Below are 21561 nucleotides of genomic sequence, written 5' to 3'. Positions count from 1 at the left end.
AGAAAATTAATCACTAATTAGATGACAAAGAGGGTGGAGTCAAGACTACAGGAGCACACGTGACAGAAATAACACAACACCGCATGAGCAGGATTACGTAAACCCCGTTATTTTAACGTTTAAATTTACATCAAATGAAAAGGAGAAGTCCCGCACACTATCAACTCGCAATTAAAAAGATTTATTGTTTCATTGCAACGTTTCGATCTTTCGATCTTCCTCAGGCATGAAAACATCTAAATTTACAACAAAATTAACTATTTCAAATAAGTAACACAAGTTACTTTGTTTTGGCATTTAATTACGGATAAACTCTCTTGTCCCTATGTTGAGAAAAATCTAAAGTGCAGAGGCGTTGTGTGTAAACTAATCTTCACTCATCTCACTAATTTTGTTCCTCAAAATTAATAAAAACAGTGAAATTCAAAATTCATAATATGCAATACAATACTATGCAAACCTCCACTAATTAAATATGCTAATATATATTTCTATATATATATATATATATATATATATATATATATATATATATATATATATATATATATATATATATATATTTTAATGCATTTAACCTCACTTTATTGACCAATGTCTTGCTGCTGACCGTCAGTGATTTAGTTAAACCATAAGCAAAAATGACTTTAGATAGTTTTGTTTTTATTGCTGAAGAATGTTACATTTGCCCCAAAATATATTACTTTTGTTATAAAAAAACAAACGTTTGTTGTTGTTGTTGTTATACACTAGTCTTTTATGTCTATGTCGAAAAAACTATGGTACTAGACTATAGTTCTTTTGACATAGACATAAAAGACTAGTGTATAACAACAACAACAACAAACGTTTGTTTTTTTATAACAAAAGTAATATATTTTGGGGCAAATGTAACATTTTATTTAATAATCTAATTGGATTAAATTATTAGTCGCCTACACACGGTACACTCAGAGCATGGAAAATCATATTTCTCTACACTGTAAAAAAAAATGTGTTGGTTTTTGTTGGTTTAACTTAAAAAAGTAAGTAACCTGGTTGCCTTAAAATTGTGAGTTTATTGAAATTAAAAATTTGAGTTGATACAATGAAGGAAATTTGTTTAATAAATAGAAACTCAGAATATTATTGTATCTGAACCACATAAAAAAATTGATAAATCATGAAAATAGCACAATTTGGCTTCACAAATAAAACACACAATTACCCAATATGCTTACAAAATCTTTTAATAATATTTTAATAAAGGTTGTCGAATCTCAAAAAATGTTCATTTCAATGAACTCAAAATTTTAAGGCAACCAGGTAACTTTTTTCTAAGTAATTTTTTACAGTGTAATTATGCTCCATGGTGTGGAATAAATGTCAAATTACAACCCCATTGGAAACAATTCCTTCTTTGAATATGTTCAAACATTATTGCTGTGTAAAAAGATTGAATCATGTTGCTGTTTTAATTAATTTGTGATTTTTGTTGAATGTTTTAACTTAGACTGGTTACAATTTATCATGTGTGCTACATGTTATACATGAAATTTTATTACGGCCATCTTGGCCAAGACTCCCTGGAAGAAAATATTTATTTTAATCTCAAGGGGACCTTCCTGGAAAAAATAAAGGATAAATAAAAATAAATAAAAAACAAGCCCAGCCCAGGGGATAAAAGGAATGCATAAACACATTTTTTTTTTTTTAAGTAGGCTAACTAAGTAACGCAATATTGTGTAACTTTCCCCGACTCTGGTTATTTTGGAAAGAAGAGCCCTGACACGGCAAAGTGACATTATGTTAGATTTCTGTCTAATGTAGAGAAGTGTGTGTAGTGTTTTGCAAAAAGTGTGAGGCTGAGAATGTTTTAAGCAGATCTGAGCTGAGAATTTGCCCCTTAAATGTGTCAGGTTTCTCTAACTGTTATTATTTTAATTTTAAGCAATTGTATAAAACTTGTGGCTGCCCTCTGGTGGACGCAGATGGACGAGGCGCACTGGACAGAGTATTAAAAAAATTATACAATCTTGCAGTTAAATGTGACTCAAATAAGAATATAAAAATACATCTCTGCTTTTATGTTTTAAAAATAGAAATGTCAAACATCACAATTTTGATCCACTTTGACAGACGGCATTAGGACCGCGCGGAAGAGTCTGAGGCGCGCGCCACATCCCGCGATCGCACACCTGCAGCGTGGGGTCGCGCGCGCTGAGGTGGAGGAAAGGGCTGCGCGCTCCCGTCTACGGCCATGCTGCCCGGTTACAGCGCGGCGCGCGCCTAAACACCGCACACACCGCTCTCGTTTTAGGGCGGATCGGGTTTTTTTTTTTTAACAGCGTCTCAATGGAGTAACGCGGACTTTCCTGCTTGTCCATGTTTTTTAGACAACAGCTGCCGTCCGAATTTAGAGACTATCAGAATAATCGGGAATATCCCCATCCTCTAGTCTACTCGGATGGCCGCGAGCGGTTTTACGCGCGTGTGATCGCGGAAAAAAACGCCGGGCGCTGCGCTGCTTTTGTGTTGATATAGATGATGCGCCCGGTAAACGCGCAGCGGGGAGAGCGCCGCGTCCGCTCGGGTTGATGACAATAGCGCGCTTTAACGATAAAAAGCGGAGGATAGAAACGGAACCTTTGCGAAGTCGGTTAACGGGAGGGGAAGCATGTCTCTCAGCAGAAGCATCGAGCTCGAGCACTTCGACGAGCGGGACAAGGCGCGCCGATCCAAGCGCGCCGCGGTGTCCGGCGGTTCGGGATCGCAGCAGGGCTCCCGGGCGAGCAGTCTGGTACCGAGTCCCGCGCACAGCGCCAACTGCAGCTTCTACCGGACGCGCACGCTCCAGGCGCTCAGCTCCGAGAAGCGAGCCAAGAAGGTTCGGTTTTACCGGAACGGCGACCGGTATTTCAAGGGTCTGGTGTACGCGGTGTCCAACGACCGCTTCAGGTCAATGGACGCGCTGCTGGCCGAGCTGACGCGCGCGCTCTCGGACAACCTGCACCTGCCGCAAGGTGTGCGCAACATCTACAGCGCGGACGGCACGAGGAAGATCGCGAGCCTGGAGGAGCTCGTGGAAGGTCAGACACTCACGGGAACATCAGCGGAGGGTCACTCCGAGGCACGATGGCCATATAAGGGCGGGGAGGTTGCAGGTTCGAACCCCCTTAACGGTCCATGCCTCATGGGTCTTCATTTGTCACATATATGTGACATTATATACACACACACACACATAGATATATATGTGTGTGTGATAAATTAAGACCCATGAGCCTATATGTACCATTAAGGGGTTCCAACCTGCAACCAGTGTATACATATTAAAAGCGTGTTGTGACATCTCTCTCTCCGTGTAATATTATCAATAATACAAAAATGAGGTGTGTGTGTGTGTGTGTGTGTGTGTGTGTGTGTGTGTGTGTGTGTGTACTACAAATAATAAATGGCAAATTATATATAGACATACTATATATATATATAGTTCCATATAATACTACATACTGGTATTCTCATTAAACAGATACAGATTATTATATATATTAATAATAAAAAATAATATTGTATAATCCTTTTAAACAGATAAATATTTTTAATAATACAGGATATATATATATATATATATATATATATATATATATATATATATATATATATATATATATATATATATATATCCTGTAATATTAAAAATATCTGTTTAAAAGGATTATACAATATTATTTTTATTATTTTAAGAATAATATACAATATTATGTTATGTTTTAATATATATTTAGTGTTAATTAACATACAAATACATAGCAATAATGAGAATTTAGTCAAATTGTCACAGTTCATGGAGGTTTTAATGGTACTTAAACTGGCATATTATTTAATGCAGAACACAATATAATGTGTTTCCCCAAAGTATGAGCTGAGCGAGACTAAAGCTGTGAGTGGATGTGGATCAGTGATTGATCAGTCTCATCCCAACACACACACACACACACACACACACACACACACACACACACACACACACACACACACGATCAATACCATCAGTCTTTACCGCGTGTGTGTGTGCACTTAACGCCGCTTAACGGGACGTTGAGCTTATTCACGTCTGCTGTCAGCTCAAACCGCTTTTACTGATGTCTACTGTAATGTTCTTAAAGATGAAGGGTTTGTGTTGTAATCATCGCGTGTATTAATTATTAATCAATATTCATATATTAATGGCCCCTCCCACTTTCAGCACCTCAGACAGGGTTCCATAATATAATTACGATTTTTAATATTTCTGAGAGTCTCTTCTGCTCATTTATTTGATCAAAAACACAGTAAAATTGTGAAATATTATTATAACGTAAATCATCTGTTCTCTGTGTGAATATATAGTAAAGTGTGATTTATTCCTGTGATCAAAGCTGAATTTATCATCATTACTCCAGTCTTCAGAGTCACATGATCCTTCACTAATCATTCTCAGATGAGAAAAAAAAAAAAAAACGTTGGTTCAACTTAAAAAAGTAAGTAACCTGGTTGCCTTAAAATTTTAAGTTTATTGAAATTAAAAATTTGAGTTGATACAATGAAGGAAATTTGTTTAATAAATAGAAACTCAAAATATTATTGTATCTGAACCACATAAAAAATTTGATAAATCATGAAAATAGCACAATTTGGCTTCACTGCGTCATCAGAAATAAAACACACACAATTACCCAATATGCTTACAAAATCTGTTAATAATATTTTAATAAAGGTTGTCGAATCTCTAAAATGTTCATCGTATTAACTCAAATTTTATTTTTATTTTTTTATTTTTTTATTGAGCAAAATTGCAAATTTACAAAATAATAACTTTTACAAGGTAGGGGATCAATGATATACATTCACTTACAGAAGAGGAGAAAGAGAGAGAGAGAGAGAGAGAGAGAGAGAGAGAGAGAGAGAGAGAGAGAGAGAGAGAGAGAGAGAGAGAGAGAGAAAGAGAGAGAGAGAGAAAGAGAGAGAGAGAGAGAGAGAGAGAGAGATAAAGAGAGAGAGAGAGAGAGAGAGAAAGAGAGAGAGAGAGAGAGAGAGAGAGAGAGAGAGAGAGAGAGAGAGAGAGAGAGAGAGAGAGAGAGAGAGAGAGAGGGAGAGGGAAAAAAGGGGGGAAGAAAATAGTAATAATAAAGTTGTAGTAGCAATAGTCATCATAATAATAAATATAACAACAAAAATAATAGTAGCAGAGGTGGTAGTAATAGCAATAGTATTCATGTTAACAATCGTAATAGTAGCTGTATCATCTGTGAACTATAATAACGATAATAGTATTAGTAATAATAATAAATAATAGTTGTAGTAGTAGTTGTGATAGAGGTTTACTATGACAAGTATAAGTATAGTAGTATTCATGATTATAATAATAGCAGTAGTGGTAGTACTAGTAATAATTAACAACAGTATTATTATTAATAATAATAATAAGAATAATAATAGAATAGCCAGTAACGTTATTGTAGATATACACTATTTAATTTTATTTTATAGGTCTGGGAACGACTCCACAATTGCCAGTGGGCACAACCAACAGACATCCCTTTACAGAAATTAACTCAAAATGTTAAGGCAACCAGGTAACTTTTTTTTCTAAATAATTTTTACAGTGTTATTTACCAAAAAAGCTAGTGGAAATTAGTACTAAGAATTTTTTTTTTGTACGAAACAAAATGAACCAACAAAACAAAATCAGTCTTCTCAACTTTTTCCAAGTTGTGTTTTTTACAGTGCTGGGGGTCAGCAGATAAACATCCAGTTTTCATTTTTGGGTGAACTAACCCTTTAATTGTACACTGTAAAAAAATTATTTAGAAAAAAAATTACCTGGTTGCCTTAAAATTTTGAGTTCATTGAAATTAAAATTTTGAGTTAATACAATGAACATTTTTTGAGATTCGACAACCTTTATTAAAATATTATTAACAGATTTTGTAAGCATATTGGGTAATTGTGTGTTTTATTTGTGATGACGCAGTGAAGCCAAATTGTGCTATTTTCATGATTTATCACATTTTTTATGTGGTTCAGACACAATAATATTTTGAGTTTCTATTTATTAAACAAATTTCTATGGAAGTAAAACTGTGCCACTGGATTTTGAATTCTAATTTTTAGCACTGAATTTTGTTACATCGAATTTTTAACACTGAATTTTATTTTGCATCTAAATCAGACTTTGAATTTTAAAAGCCATCGAATTTCTAGCTCTGTTTTTTTTTGCCTATGACATTTTTTCAATGTTTTAAAAAAATTCAGTGTAAAAAGAAATTCAACGTCTCAAAAAATTCAGTGTAAAAAAATTCAACGTCTCAAAAGATTCAGTGTTAAAAAATTCAACGTCTCAAAAGATTCAGTGTAAAATAATTCAACGTCTCAAAAAATTCAGTGTAAAAATATTCAGAGTCAACATCCGGGTAACCAAGGAGAAGCAATCGATCCCTGTATCAAATCATCCAACATCCAGCCAATCATTTACGCTCCATTGGTCATGTGACGCTGAAACAGGAAGGCGGGGAACAGGGCCGTTTCTAGCCTTTCTGGCACCCTAGGCGAGATTCATATGTTGCACCCCCCCCCCCCCGTTTTTTTTAAACTTCAACTTATTAAGTAAATATGACTTCCTTATTTCATATTGTACATGCATTAATCGAATAATGTAGCTAGGTTTATTATCTCTGAGATCACAGATGTTGGGGGGTTCGGGGGCATGCTCCCCCGAGAAAAATTTGATTTCTATGATCTACATATGTGTATTTTAAGATGTTCTGAAGGCCAAAAAATTAGATAACAATAGCTTGAAAACCATGTCACTCGGCGCCGCTGCGGATTGAAGAACACACTGACACAAAGACTAAAAGACGGGACGAAGCAGTAGCTGAAGCCTTGCGCCAGTTTCATGTTTTAAAGGTTAATCACATATTTTTTTAGGGGGGGCTGATGCATAAGTTCATAAAAAAGGGCCTAGTGACGCCCATGGTTATGACAGTATTAGCCTACTTGATCAATTTACACTAAACAGCTATCTCTGATGTAAAAAAAAATTATTCAAATTAACTGCTATAATGTTCTGCACCTGAAATGAGCATGGCGTGTCGTCCGTCCAGTACTAATATTCAGTGTAATGTTTTGCTCAACGTTACGATAGAGGGACCAGCTTAGTAGAGAACAAGAAACCAATAAGTAGGCTATACCTGTATATTTCGCTTTCTTTTTACGATACTGAGCCCCTGATGGCTTTGACCTTTTCATGATGATGAAACTAAGCACGCTGTAACGAGTAGAAATATAGTGTGGCCCCTTTAAGAGTTGCGCGCGCTCCCTGCAAACGAAGTCTGCATTTTGTGTATGTGCGCACTGAGTCTTGAGCTCCCATGTGTGGGGATTATTTTCTGTTTTCTGTTGCTAACAGTCAGTTATTTTGTTTTATTAAGTAATGATGTGGATGGAAAGGGAGTTTGTGATGAGAGTTCAGCGGGGAATAAAGTGCGATCTGTTTGATGTTAATCGCCTCCGTGTTTGCATCCACTCCAGTTACATTAAGTGAGCTATCCACATTTTTCACTCGGACACAAGCGTTACAACGCCACGGATGACGACGTTCCCTGCCGCCCTCTACATGATCTCATTTCATTACAGCAGCTCCACTATCACCATGGCGACTTCACTCCAATAATCGCAACTAATCATAATGCCTTGAAATAGCAAAAGTACGAAATATTAATAATAAAATATATATGAAATAACTAAAAAATCTTGTTGGGGCGGGGGCTCATTGACGCCCCCCAACTGTTGGCGCCCTAGGCGACCGCCTAGTTTGCCTATGCCTAGAAACGGCACTGGCGGGGAAGTTCACTTCAGGTGAGCTCCAGAGCTCAGCAGCATGGCTCAGAACACACACGATGGCGCTTCAGTGAGTTTACTCATGACCAATGGAGCGTAAATGATTGGCTGGATGTTGGATGATTTGATACAGGGATCGATTGCTTCTCCTTGGTTACCCGGATGTTGACTCTGAATATTTTTACACTGAATTTTTTGAGACGTTGAATTATTTTACACTGAATCTTTTGAGACGTTGAATTTTTTAACACTGAATCTTTTGAGACGTTGAATTTTTTTACACTGAATTTTTTGAGACGTTGAATTTCTTTTTACACTGAATTTTTTTAAAACATTGAAAAAATGTCATAGGCAAAAAAAAACAGAGCTAGAAATTCGATGGCTTTTAAAATTCAAAGTCTGATTTAGATGCAAAATAAAATTCAGTGTTAAAAATTCGATGTAACAAAATTCAGTGCTAAAAATTAGAATTCAAAATCCAGTGGCACAGTTTTACTTCCATAGAAATTTGTTTAATAAATAGAAACTCAAAATATTATTGTGTCTGAACCACATAAAAAATGTGATAAATCATGAAAATAGCACAATTTGGCTTCACTGCGTCATCACAAATAAAACACACAATTACCCAATATGCTTACAAAATCTGTTAATAATATTTTAATAAAGGTTGTCGAATCTCAAAAAATGTTCATTGTATTAACTCAAAATTTTAATTTCAATGAACTCAAAATTTTAAGGCAACCAGGTTACTTACTTTTTTAAGTTAAACCAACATTTTTTTAATGTTTTTTATGTTGTGTCCATCTCTGTTTTTATGTTTTTTAGCTGCTGCCTTTTTGGCCAGGGCTCACTTAATAAATAGACCACTGTCTCAATGTGACTACCCTGGTAAAACAATGGAAAAATAATTAAAATATAATAAAATAACGGAGACACGTGCGGGAGACTCGCTCAGCTGATGTTTTCTCCAACATCTGGAGCCCTTGAGCTTGAGCTGACGTTTGAATCAGCAGAAATAGAGATTTTGGTTTATTTTTGGCCCGATCAGGAAAGAAGACGCACAAGGACGTTCAGTCTGTGGCGTGAGCTTGTGGATTATAGTATTAAAAATACAGATGTGCACATTCACACCTGGCACGTAATGATGCTGATTTGACCTCCGGGGTCGTGTTGCCATGGCGATCGGGGAGGTCAGATTAGTGCATCAATCACTGCGTCAGCATTTTCACTTCCAGGGAATGAACTCTAGTTGCTTGTGCAGTGTGTGTGTGTGTGTGTGTGTGTGTGTGTGTGTGAGCCTGTTTATGTGGTTTATGAGAACACAAATTTGTATAACTACACGGGTATTACACTTGTATTAGGACATTTCAAATGTCCTCATAATTCAAATAGCTTTAAAAACTATACTAAATAAAGTTTTTCTGAGAAAGTAAAAATGTTGAATGTTTCGTGTGATGGGTAGGTTTAGGAGTAGGGGCAGTGTGTGTGTGTGTGTGTGTGTGTGTGTGTGTGTGTGTGTGTGTATGTGTGTGTGTGATGGGTAGGTTTAGGGGTAGGGGCAGTGTGTGTGTGTGATGGGTAGGTTTAGGGGAAGGGGCAGTGTGTGTGTGTGATGGGTAGGTTTAGGGGTAGGGGCAGTGTGTGTGTGTGATGGGTAGGTTTAGGGGAAGGGGCAGTGTGTGTGTGTGATGGGTAGGTTTAGGGGAAGGGGCAGTGTGTGTGTGTGATGGGTAGGATTAGGGGAAGGGGCAGTGTGTGTGTGTGTGATGGGTAGGTTTAGGGGTAGGGGCAGTGTGTGTGTGTGATGGGTAGGTTTAGGGGAAGGGGCAGTGTGTGTGTGTGTGTGTGTGTGTGTGTGTGTGTGTGTGTGTGTGTGTGTGTGTGTGTGTGTGTGTGTGTGTGTGTCTGTGTGTGTCTGTGTGTGTGTGTGATGGGTAGGTTTAGGGGTAGGGGCAGTGTGTGTGTGTGTGTGTGTATGTGTGTGTGTGATGGGTAGGTTTAGGGGTAGGGGCAGTGTGTGTGTGTGATGGGTAGGTTTAGGGGTAGGGGCAGTGTGTGTGTGTGATGGGTAGGTTTAGGGGAAGGGGCAGTGTGTGTGTGTGTGTGTGTGTGTGTGTGTGTGTGTGTGTGTGTGTGTGTGTGTGTGTGTGTGTGTGTGTGTGTGTGTCTGTGTGTGTGTGTGATGGGTAGGTTTAGGGGTAGGGGCAGTGTGTGTGTGTGTGTGTGTGTGTGTGTGTCTGTGTGTGTGTGTGATGGGTGGGTTTAGGGGCAGTGTGTGTGTGTGTGATGGATAGGTTTAGGGGTAGGGGCAGTGTGTGTGTGTGTGTGTGTGTGTGTGTGTGTGTGTGTGTGTGTGTGTGTGTGTGTGTGTGTGTGTGTGTGTGTGTGTGTGTGTGTATGTGTGTGATGGGTAGGTTTAGGGGTAGGGGCAGTGTGTGTGTGTGATGGGTAGGTTTAGGGGTAGGGGCAGTGTGTGTGTGTGTGATGGGTAGGTTTAGGGGAAGGGGCAGTGTGTGTGTGTGTGTGTGTCTGTGTGTGTGTGTGTGATGGGTAGGTTTAGGGGTAGGGGCAGTGTGTGTGTGTGTGTGTGTGTGTGTGTGTGTGTGTGTGTGTGTGTGTGTGTGTGTGTGTGTGTGTGTGTGTGTGTGTGTGTCTGTGTGTGTGTGTGTCTGTGTGTGTGTGTGTGAGATGGGTGGGTTTAGGGGCAGTGTGTGTGTGTGATGGGTAGGTTTAGGGGTAGGGGCAGTGTGTGTGTGTGTGTGTGTCTGTGTGTGTGATGGGTAGGTTTAGGGGCAGTGTGTGTGTGTGTGTGTGTGTGTGTGTGTGTGTGTGTGTGTGTGTGTGTGTGTGTGTGTGTGTGTGTGTGTGTGTGTGTGTGTGTGTGTGTGTGTGTGTGTGTCTGTGTGTGTGATGGGTAGGTTTAGGGGCAGTGTGTGTGTGATGGGTAGGTTTAGGGGCAGTGTGTGTGTGTGATGGGTAGGTTTAGGGGCAGTGTGTTTGATGGGTAGGTTTAGGGGCAGTGTGTGTGTGTGTCTGTGTGTCTGTGTGTGTGATGGGTAGGTTTAGGGGCAGTGTGTGTGTGTGTGATGGGTAGGTTTAGGGGCAGTGTGTGTGTGTGTGATGGGTAGGTTTAGGGGCAGTGTGTGTGATGGGTAGGTTTAGGGGCAGTGTGTGTGTGTGTGTGATGGGTAGGTTTAGGGGTAGGAGCAGTGTGTGTGTGTGTGTGTGTGTGTGTGTGTGTGTGTGTGTGTGTGTGTGTGTCTGTGTGTGTGATGGGTAGGTTTAGGGGCAGTGTGTGTGTGATGGGTAGGTTTAGGGGCAGTGTGTGTGATGGGTAGGTTTAGGGGCAGTGTGTGTGATGGGTAGGTTTAGGGGCAGTGTGTGTGATGGGTAGGTTTAGGGGCAGTGTGTGTGTGTGTGATGGGTAGGTTTAGGGGCAGTGTGTGTGATGGGTAGGTTTAGGGGCAGTGTAGGGGATAGAATGTACAGTTTGTACGGTATAAAATCCATTACGCCCCGGACCCCAGTTTGACCTGTGATTGTCCATCCGCAGGTGAGAGTTACGTGTGCGCCTCGAACGAGCCCTACCGGAAGGTGGACTACACCAAGAACGTCAACCCGAACTGGGGCTCGCGGCTGGCGGGGGCGGGGCTTGGCGTGGGGGCGGGGCCAGCAGGCGGAGTCATGCGTCCCGGGCCTCCTCGAGTGGGGGAGTCTAAAGACTTTATCAAACCCAAACTGGTGACGGTGATCCGGAGCGGCGTGAAGCCACGGAAAGCCGTCAGGATTCTGCTGAATAAGAAGACGGCGCACTCGTTTGACCAGGTGCTCGCGGACATCACTGAGGCCATCAAACTGGACTCGGGCGTGGTCAAGAGACTCTACACGCTGGACGGCAAACAGGTACAAACACACACACACACACACACACACACACACACACACACACACACACACACACACACACACACACACACACACACACACACACATCAGATCAGATCATCACAGCAGATAATAATAATACATTTGATTTATAAAGTGCTTTACAATTTAAAGTGTGTGTGCGCTTGTTTTTGTGACATATGAGGACACAAGTGTGTATAATGCCATGGGTATGACACAGGTATTACAGGAGAGGGTGAAATATGAGGACATTACCCATGGCCCCACTTTACAAAAGGCTTATAAATCACACAGGAGGTGAGATTTTTTATGAGAAAGTAAAAATGCAGAATGTATCCTGTGATGGGGTAGGTTTAGGGGCAGTGTGTGTGTGTGTGTGTGTGTGTGTGTGTGTGTGTGTGTGTGTGTGTGTGTGTGTGTGTGTGTGTGTGTCTGTGTGTGTGTGTGTCTGTGTGTGTGTGTGTCTGTGTGTGTGTGTGTGTGTGTGTGTGTGTGTGTGTGTGTTTATGATGGGTAGGTTTAGGGACAGGTTTAGGAAAATCTCAAAGTGCTACAAAGGGATGAAAAATATAATAAAGTTGTTAGAGCAATTAAGAATTACTTTACTTTTTTTTGTAGATGCACTTATTTTACACAAACATAAAAGCTCGAACACTAACTTCTGTTATCAGTAGAGCAGGTTCAGGTTCATTTTTAAATGCTGTCAAGTCGATTAATCACGTCGAACAGGAAAGTTTGTAAAATACACCAATATTGTGTCGTCCCCCTTTTGCTGACCCGTCGAGGTATGGACTCCTCTAGACCCCTGAAGGTGTGCTGTGGTATCTGGCACCAAGATGTTAGCAGCAGATCCTTTAAGCCCTGTAAGTTGCAAGGTCTCCATGGATTGGACTTGTTTGTTCAGCTCATCCCACAGATGCTCGATTGGATTGAGATCTGGGGAATCTGGAGGCCGAGTCGACGCCTCACACTCGTTGAGCTCCTCAAACCATTCCTGAAGCATTTGTGCTTTGTGTCAGGAGCATTATCCTGCTGGAAGAGCCACAGCCACCAGAATACCGTTTCCATCGAAGGCTGAACATGGTCTCAGCAATGCTTAGGTAGGTGGAGCGTGTCAAAGTAACATCCACATGGATGGAGGACCCAAGGTTTCCCAGCAGAACATTGGCCAAAGCATCACACTGCCTCCGCCGGCTCGCCTTCTTCCCATAGTGCATCCTGGGGCCATGTGTTCCCCAGGTAAGCCACACACACACACACACACCCGGCCATCCACGTGATGTTAAAGAAAACGTGATTCCTCAGACCAGGCCACCTTCTTCCATTGCTCCGTGGTCAAGTTCTGATGCTCACGTGCCACTGTTGGTGCTTTCGGCGGGGTCAGGGGTCAGAGGTCACCCTGACTGGTCCATACGCAACAAACTGAGCTGCTCTGTGTATTCTGACAGCTTTCTATCAGAACCAGCATTAACTTGTGGAGCAGTTTGAGCTCCAGTAGCTCGTCTGTTTGATCGGACCACACGGGCCAGCCTTCGCTCCCCACGTGCATCAATGAGCCTTGGCCGCCCATGACCCTGTGGCCGGTTCTCCACTGTTCCTCTTGGAGCACTTTTGATAGATACTGACCACTGCAGACCGGGAACAGCCCACAAGAGCTGCAGTTCTGGAGATGCTCTGACCCAGTCGTCTAGCCGTCACAATCTGGCCCTTGTCAAACTCGCTCAAATCCTTACGCTTGCCCATTTCTCCTGCTTCACACACATCAACTCTGAGGACAAAATGTTCACTTGCTGCCTAATATATCCCACCCACTAACAGGAGCCGTGATGAAGAGATTATCAGTGCTATTCACTTCACCTGAATTTCAGATTTTTTTACTGTACTTTTGATCCAATAAATGCAGCCTTGGTGAGATTATTTTCAGAACATTAAAACCCCTAATGTTTCCAAACCTTTGACTGGAACTATATATTATTATTTTGAAATAGCTTTTATATTTTATATTTTCATTTTAATGATAGTTTTTTTTCCATTATGTTTTTGTATTTTATATTTCTATGTAGCTTTAATATATTTCAGTTTTAGTCATTTTAGTATTTCAACTTGTATTTACTAAATAATACAAGTTGTATTATATATAATATATATAAAGAATACTCAACTTTAGTATTTCAAACTTGAGCATCAACACAATATTATATAGAAGAGATTTCAGATTTTGCTCTGTTTACTCAACATAATTTTCAACTAAAAACGGTAAACTCTGTGTTTTGGTCGTTAATTCACATGTCAACGGCGCTTGGGGGCCTGAAAACGGTTCAGAAAGTGTGCAAGTTTTAAAGCAATACCGTTATCGTCTCTGGGTAAACGACAAAAACGTGAATTCGTGAAAAATCTGTGTGATTGTTTTGATAATGCGAAAAATGCGAAGACTTTTTTTCTTCTGTTTTAGGTACACCATACCTTCATTCTCTGCACTCTTATCAGTCGCTGAAAGCATCATCAAATCAGCCAAAATAATTAAAGGGACAGTTCGCCCAGAAATGATCGTTTACTCGCCTCATATTTACAGCTGCAGTCCGTAACGTTTTGCACTCTAGTGGTTAATAAACAGAACTGCATGCGTCTTGCGGAAGAACATTACAGCCGGAGCTACTTCTCTCTGTTTATGTCTATGGCGGATCACGCAGGGACTGTGCTCCTCCGCAGCGGGACCGACCAGTCTGGCCTGAAATAGTCCCAATATAAACACTTATTATAAGAGAACCATAATGAATCAGGGTAATGGGTCCTGCACACTGTGCGATTTTTCAAAATCCTTTGCGAATGTCCCTTGTCAGACTGTACGAACATGATCGCCATGTCACACTGAGAGATCTCAGTTGACATTAATGCCAGACTGTACGATAGTTAAGGCGCGCTAAAAACGGACGCGCGCAAGAAAACTCAGCCGGAGTTTTATATCATCAGTGAATGACGCGCTCGGTGACAGTGAGCTGCATTACACGCGGGACTGAAATGCTGGCTACAAAGAAATCTCTAGCTCTCGTTTTGGTCATAGTTTGTCTTGAAAAACGGAGATATTTGACGGTCGTCGTAGGAGAAGTCACACTGCAGGATTCTGTGCCAAATCTTCTGACACTGCCAGAATTTCGTCTGAGGTAAAATTTGATCGCAGAGCTCATTAATCGGCTGCCGGTGAACATGTCAAACTAACGACCAAAGATGTCAGATTTTAGCCTAGGATCAGAGGAATCTTTCAGGATTTGTTAAATTTGTCCCAGACGGCCAAATCGTGGCCAAAATCACACAGTGTGCACCCGGCTTAAGACAAAAACATGGTTTGGAAAATGGATTCATGTTGATTCATGAAATCCCTCTCCAGAACTTTTTCTTTCATTTTTCCTGGTTGGTGGAACGATCTTCCGTCCACCATACGCACGCTTCAGAATCACTCGCTTCATTCAAAAGACAGGTAAAAACTCATCTCTTCCATGAGGACTTAATCTTACATAATAATAATAAAAAAAAAAAAAACATCTTCTTCCTGGATCGAGGGCTGACTTTCAATGGATCACAGCGAGTGAGCTCTACTTTCTTCTTCCCTTTTCTGGTTTTTGCTACTCTGAGTAGTTTACAAATCTTGGTATTTAGGGCACTTTTTGTGTCTCTCGGATCGCTTCCTGTACTCCTGAGTTGTAAATTGCTTTGGATAAGAGCGTCTGCTAAATGCATAAATGTAAAATGTAAATGTTGTACATTCTCATTACATATTTTTTGTAAATCTTGAACACAAAAAAAGTTACGGACAAAAGACCTTCACTTAACTGCCCTTAATTGGTCCTTAGTGGACACTTGTCCACGGGGGTCTGAGGTGTGACCTCAAAAAATGTTTTTAAATAAATGTTATATCAATATCTTCAATAATATAAAAACTATCCATTGATGCAGTTTTTTTTTTTTTTTTTGAATTTTTGAATTTATTTATCACTAAAAGTACCATTTTTATGTAAAACATATCTATTTTATATATTTATTTTTATATATTTATTAGTAACTTAATTTTAGTGAAACAAACAATTCCAGTATGTTCAGAGAGCCAAACCCTAAAAATGTGATGACTTTGGTGACATCTGGTGACCTATGTTGGTATAAAATTAACAATTTTCAGTAGCCACTAGATGGCAATAATAGTACCCAATGGCTGCAATATGCATAGCTGCATGAAGGCTGAACTCTATAAACCAATGTTTTAACGAATTTAACCTCTTAAATTTTACTTTTTATCACAAGTTAAAATTGTAAATTTAAAAAAAAAAACATTTTTTTTGTTGTTTTAGGCTATAGAAATATGCCAAAACATGCTTAGAAAAATCTAACCATGCAATAAGAAAATGACAAAGTAGGAGATCGTGTGTGTGTGTGTGTGTGTGTGTGTGTGTGTGTGTGTGTGTGTGTGTGTGTGTGTGTGTGTGTGCATGCATGTGTGAGTGTTTGCCACATTCAGAATGTTGTACAGACTCACACCTTCATTTCTGTGTATGTATGATCATCATTGTGTTGGATTTTTTTTTTTTTTTGGACAAATAAAAATGAAAAAGCTCTGAAATCTATTAAATTCCCATTAATTCCTATGGGTGGACATTTTTGTCCACGAAGGCCCAATTAAGGAGTTTTTTTTTTCAACCACCTAACATTGTAAAATCAAGTCACTGTATTTTTTTTTATGTTCAGGTGACAAACTTAGAAAAAGTAGCCAAGTCTTGTACCACTCAGATTAAGGGAAGTATTTTTAAAAATAAATAAAAAAATGCTTTTGGACAGTTTTGTGCCTAAGGTCCGTAGAGGGTTAAAAACATTCAATATGTTCCTCATATTCTGATGTTTTAATCAGGTCATTAACAAGTATCCCCTCCCGACATCACACTGCAAAAAATGCTTTTCTTACTTAGTATTTTAGTCTTGTTTCTAGTCCAAACGTCTTAAAACAAGAAGTATTTACTAGACAAGCAAAAGTAATTGTCTTGTTTTGGGAGAAATTATCTGCCAATGGGGTCAGAAAAATTATCTTAATTCAAAAAGAAAGACTCTTTTTCTCACCCCATTGGCAGATTATTTAGCCTATTTTAAGCACAAACTCTCTTCATTTTGAGTATTTTTTCCCAAAACAAGCCAATAATTTTTACTGGTCTACTAAATGTTTCTAAATGTAAGAATTTTTAGACAAAAATACTAAGTAAGAAAAGCATTTTTTGCAGCGGATGTGACCCTGGACGACAAAACCAGCGTAAATATTTAGAAATTAATATTTATATATCATCTGTAAGCTGAATAAATGAACTATGTTTAGTTTGTTAGGACAGGACAATATTCAGAGAGTGCAAAAACGTCTAAATATTGAGAAAAGACTCTATAATGTATAATAATAATATGTTTCTGATATATTTACAGTAGGAAATGTACAAAATATCTTCATGGCACATGATCTTAATATCCTAATGATTTTTGTCATGAAAGAAAAATGTATAATTGTGACCCATTCGATGTATTGTTGGCTATCGCCACAGATAGAGGAATATCGGTCACATGTTATTTTTTGTTTTGTATATTATTATGAACTATTCCTTATATTCGACTTGTCTTACTATGTATATGTTTAATGCACAGACTAATAAGCTTGTATTTTGTGTATACAGTACGGGATGAATCTTGATATTTCAGTCTGTTCCTCACACAAAGCATCATAAGCGTGTTTTATGATGACAGGTCAGATGTGTGAATGACGGCTGATGGATGATGAATAATGAACGAGATTTTCTCATTGTGTCCGGGTGAGTGCACTGCAAAAAATGCTCTTATTATTTATTAATTTTGTCTTGTTTACAGTCCAAATATCTAACAATTCTTAAATCAAGATGCATTTACTAGATAAGTAAAACGACATAAGATATTTGTTGTTGTTTTTCTGGGTAAAAACTCTCTTCATTTTGATTTTATTTTCAACAAAACAAGAAAAAATATCTTATGTCGTTTTATTTAAAACATTTTTCTGAGTAAGAAGAGCATTTTTTGCAGTGTGTGTCTGTCTCGCTTGAATCCCTTCAGGACGTCCTGTCTGCCTCTCTGTTTCTGCACCGATACTGGCAGTAATTTACACTGCTGTCTGAGCGTGATGGGGTGATTGTGTGTGTGTGTGCGTGAGTGTGTGTGTGTGTGTGTGCGTGTGTGTGTGTGTGTGTGTGTGTGTGTGTGTGTGTGTGTGTGTGTGTGTGTGTGTGTGTGTGTGTGTGTGTCTCCACCTCCTCCTGGCGAGTCTGGCTGCAGGCTGGTTGCCTTGGTAACCTGCACTTCCCCCGGTTCATTTGAGTTGATCTGTATGCGGCACGCCTCTCACTGCAGGGCTTTCCCTTCACACACACACACACACACACACACACACACACACACACACACACACACACACACACACACACACACACACACACACACACACACACACACACACACACACACACACACAGCTAAGTGATGGCTCAGTGACGGCTGGTCCGCTTACACTGCATTCATTTCCCCATAACACTTCGCTCTCTGACGGTGCTGTGTCATGTGTAATATTGGTGACATGTTTATTTTATAATATTATTAGCCGAATACAAACTCACTCTCACACACACACACACACACACACACACTCACAAACACACACACGCGCACACACTTACACACATGCACACTCTCACACACAAACACACACATGCACTCTCACGCACACACACACACACACACACACACACACACACACACACACACATAAACACTCACAGACACACACAGACACACAAACTCTCACACACAAACACACACATGCACTCTCACGCACACACACACACACACACACACACACACATAAACACTCACAGACACACACAGACACACAAACTCTCTCAAACACACACTCACACACATTGGCGCACACACACTCACACAAACTCACATGAACTCTCACTCACACACAGACACACATAACCTCAAATTAACTCTCACTCACACACAGACACACACACACACAAACTCAAATGCACTTTCATGCACATACACACTCACACACCCACTCACATACTCACAAACACACTCTCAAACACACACTTACACACACATACTCACAAACACACACACACACATGCACTCACGCACGCACGAACACACACACATAAACACTCACAGACATACACAAAACACACACTTACACACATACGCACACAAACACGCACACACTCACACAAACTCAAACGAATGCACATGCACACATACACACACACACACACACACAAACTCACATGAACTCTCACGCACACAGACACATACACATGCACACACAGACACACACACACACACACACACACACAGAAACACAAACTCACACACAGACACACAAACACGCTCACACAAACTCTCTCACACACACACACAAACTCACATGCACTCTCACGCACACACACACACACACTCACAGACACACACTCACATAATCACAAACACACAATTACACACACATACTCATACACACACACACACACACACTCACAAACACACACTCACAAACACACACTCACACACACACACACACTCACACTCACAAATGCATACTCTCATACATCCTGTTTTTAATCCGGGAGTCGGCCCACCCTTTGCAGCTCTAACAGCTATAACTCTTCTAGGAAGGCTTTCCTCAAGGTTTAGCTTTCACTGGAACTAAGGGGCCAAGCCCAACCCCTGAAAAACAACCCCATACCATAACCCCCCCCCCACCACCACCAAACTTTACACTTGGCACAATGCAGTCAGGCAAGTCCTGTTCTCCTGGCGACTGCCAAACCCAGACTCATCCATGGGATTGTCCAACAGAGAAGCGTGACTGATTTATACACCTGTGGCCATGAAGAGATTGAACATTCAGTGATTTGAAGGGGTGTCCCAATACTTTTGGCATTATATATTTATTAAAATCTCTCTCTCTCTGTAGTTGACGAACCTGCAGGATTTTTTTGGCGATGATGATGTTTTCATCGCATGCGGTTTGGAGAAGTTTCGTTACGCTCAGGACGACGCTGCCATTGGACACGCGGGGAAGGCTGCGGCGGCCGCGTTCGTTAATGGTGAGGCGGATCATGAGAGATATATAAATATATATATATATATACAGTACAGGCCAAAAGTTGAGACACATTACTATCTGTAATGTTTTTGAAAGAAGTTTTTTCTGCTCATCAAGCCTGCATTTATTTGATCAAAAATACAGGGAAAAAAAATAATATTTGGTTATTAGGGCTGGGAAAGTTAACGCGTTATTATCGCGTTAACGTATTAATTAATTAACGCCGAAAATTATTTTATCGCGCATTAACGTAGTTATTTATTATTATATTGAAAGGCCGTTGCTCTGCCTCTGAATACACACACAGACAAACCATTGGTCAGGAGAATACAGCGCTGTCTGTAGCCGAAGCCAAGGGCTTGGCATTCTTTGTCTGGGACAAATAAAATATTAAAATAACCAGAAACGCGAGAATGATTCCGATTTTTTTTTTTTTTTTTTATTATATTCAATGTAATCAGCGATTGATGAGTGTATCTCTGCCTCTGGTACGTTAGTCGCGTTGAGGCTCGCGCTGCCGGTCTCTTTGTGAGAGACATTCGTGGAGAAATCAAAACAACTGAGCAGCGATATAAACTCACAGAAGAAACATACTGAGGGAAAACTGAGCTTTCTGTAGTTGTTGATATTTATGATTTATGATATTGTTAATAACACAAGTCGACTTTGCAATCGTGAATTGTGTAGCATGAATGGTGTAGCCTAGTTCAATAAACAAGTAGCCTAATTAATATTAAGTTACTTACATTTTAGATCCAAACAGCCTTTTGTTCCATTTCACCGACAAAAATAGTTCCAGAGGAAAGCAACGCTCACCGCGGTGTTTTGTTACTGAATGATTCAGCGTTTTGAATGAATCATTTGAATAAACGACTCAATGACTCACTCATGAAGACGATCACTCGCTGCCCCCTATTGACGGTTATGTTTAAAAGTATGATTGCATGTTTTATTGAGAACATCAATCTTATAACATTATTTATTGCAGCTGTATTTTTTGCAGTTTAAATTTTAGTTTAAAGTTTTTACTATTATAACTGAATTTATTAATCAAATGTAAGAATTTAACATGAAAGATGATGCCTACATTTAATAAGATTTTAAAAAATGGCCTTTATAAAATTAAATAACGCCCTGGGGTGAATATCACAAATATGCAGATTTAAGTCGGCCGATGTTAAAGCTGACAGAACACTGATGAGAATATTACTACACAATCAATATATGTAGACCACCAATTTAATTTGATTAAATTAATGTTTAAGTTGATATTTATCATATGTTATTGCACTTTTGTTCATTTAGCAGTACTTTAATATTCATTATTGAATTTTGCGCATACTGCGATTAATCACGATTAAACATTTTATTACAATTAAAAATCATTGGTTTTCCTCATCTGAGAATGATTTCTGAAGGATCATGATCACTGAAGACTGGAGGAAGGAACCTGAAAATTCAGCTTTGATCACAGAAATAAATCAGCATTTAAAGTATTAAAAAGCATTTAATACATTGAAAACCAACTATTTTAAATTGTAATAATATACACTCCTGAACAAAATCTTAAGACCAGGGGATTCATTGCAAGTTTTACACATTTCGCACTTGTGGATCATAACCGGGTTGTAAGTGCT

At 39.5% G+C, this 21561-nt stretch overlaps 1 protein-coding gene across 4 annotated transcripts in view; it reads left to right on the top strand.

Moving 5' to 3' along the window:
• Positions 1 to 1403: 1403 nt before the first annotated feature.
• Positions 1404 to 21561, top strand: part of LOC137078226 (serine/threonine-protein kinase DCLK2-like) — a 52220-nt gene continuing 32062 nt past the window's right edge. The window contains exons 1-3 of one of the 4 annotated variants that reach the window (XM_067445367.1): positions 1404 to 3068; positions 11417 to 11766; positions 19793 to 19925. In XM_067445367.1, coding sequence (XP_067301468.1) covers positions 2657 to 3068; positions 11417 to 11766; positions 19793 to 19925 — 895 coding nt within the window. In that variant the 5' untranslated portion in view covers positions 1404 to 2656. The remainder of the gene's footprint in view (positions 3069 to 11416; positions 11767 to 19792; positions 19926 to 21561) is intronic. The other 3 variants (XM_067445365.1, XM_067445368.1, XM_067445366.1) reach the window with 3 other exon arrangements.

The sequence above is a fragment of the Pseudorasbora parva genome, chromosome 6, assembly GCF_024679245.1.
Source record: "Pseudorasbora parva isolate DD20220531a chromosome 6, ASM2467924v1, whole genome shotgun sequence".
NCBI classification, from domain to species: Eukaryota; Metazoa; Chordata; class Actinopteri; order Cypriniformes; family Gobionidae; genus Pseudorasbora; species Pseudorasbora parva.
The sequence above is the reverse complement of the archived record's forward strand: the minus strand, read 5'-3'. Positions and strand labels throughout refer to the sequence as shown.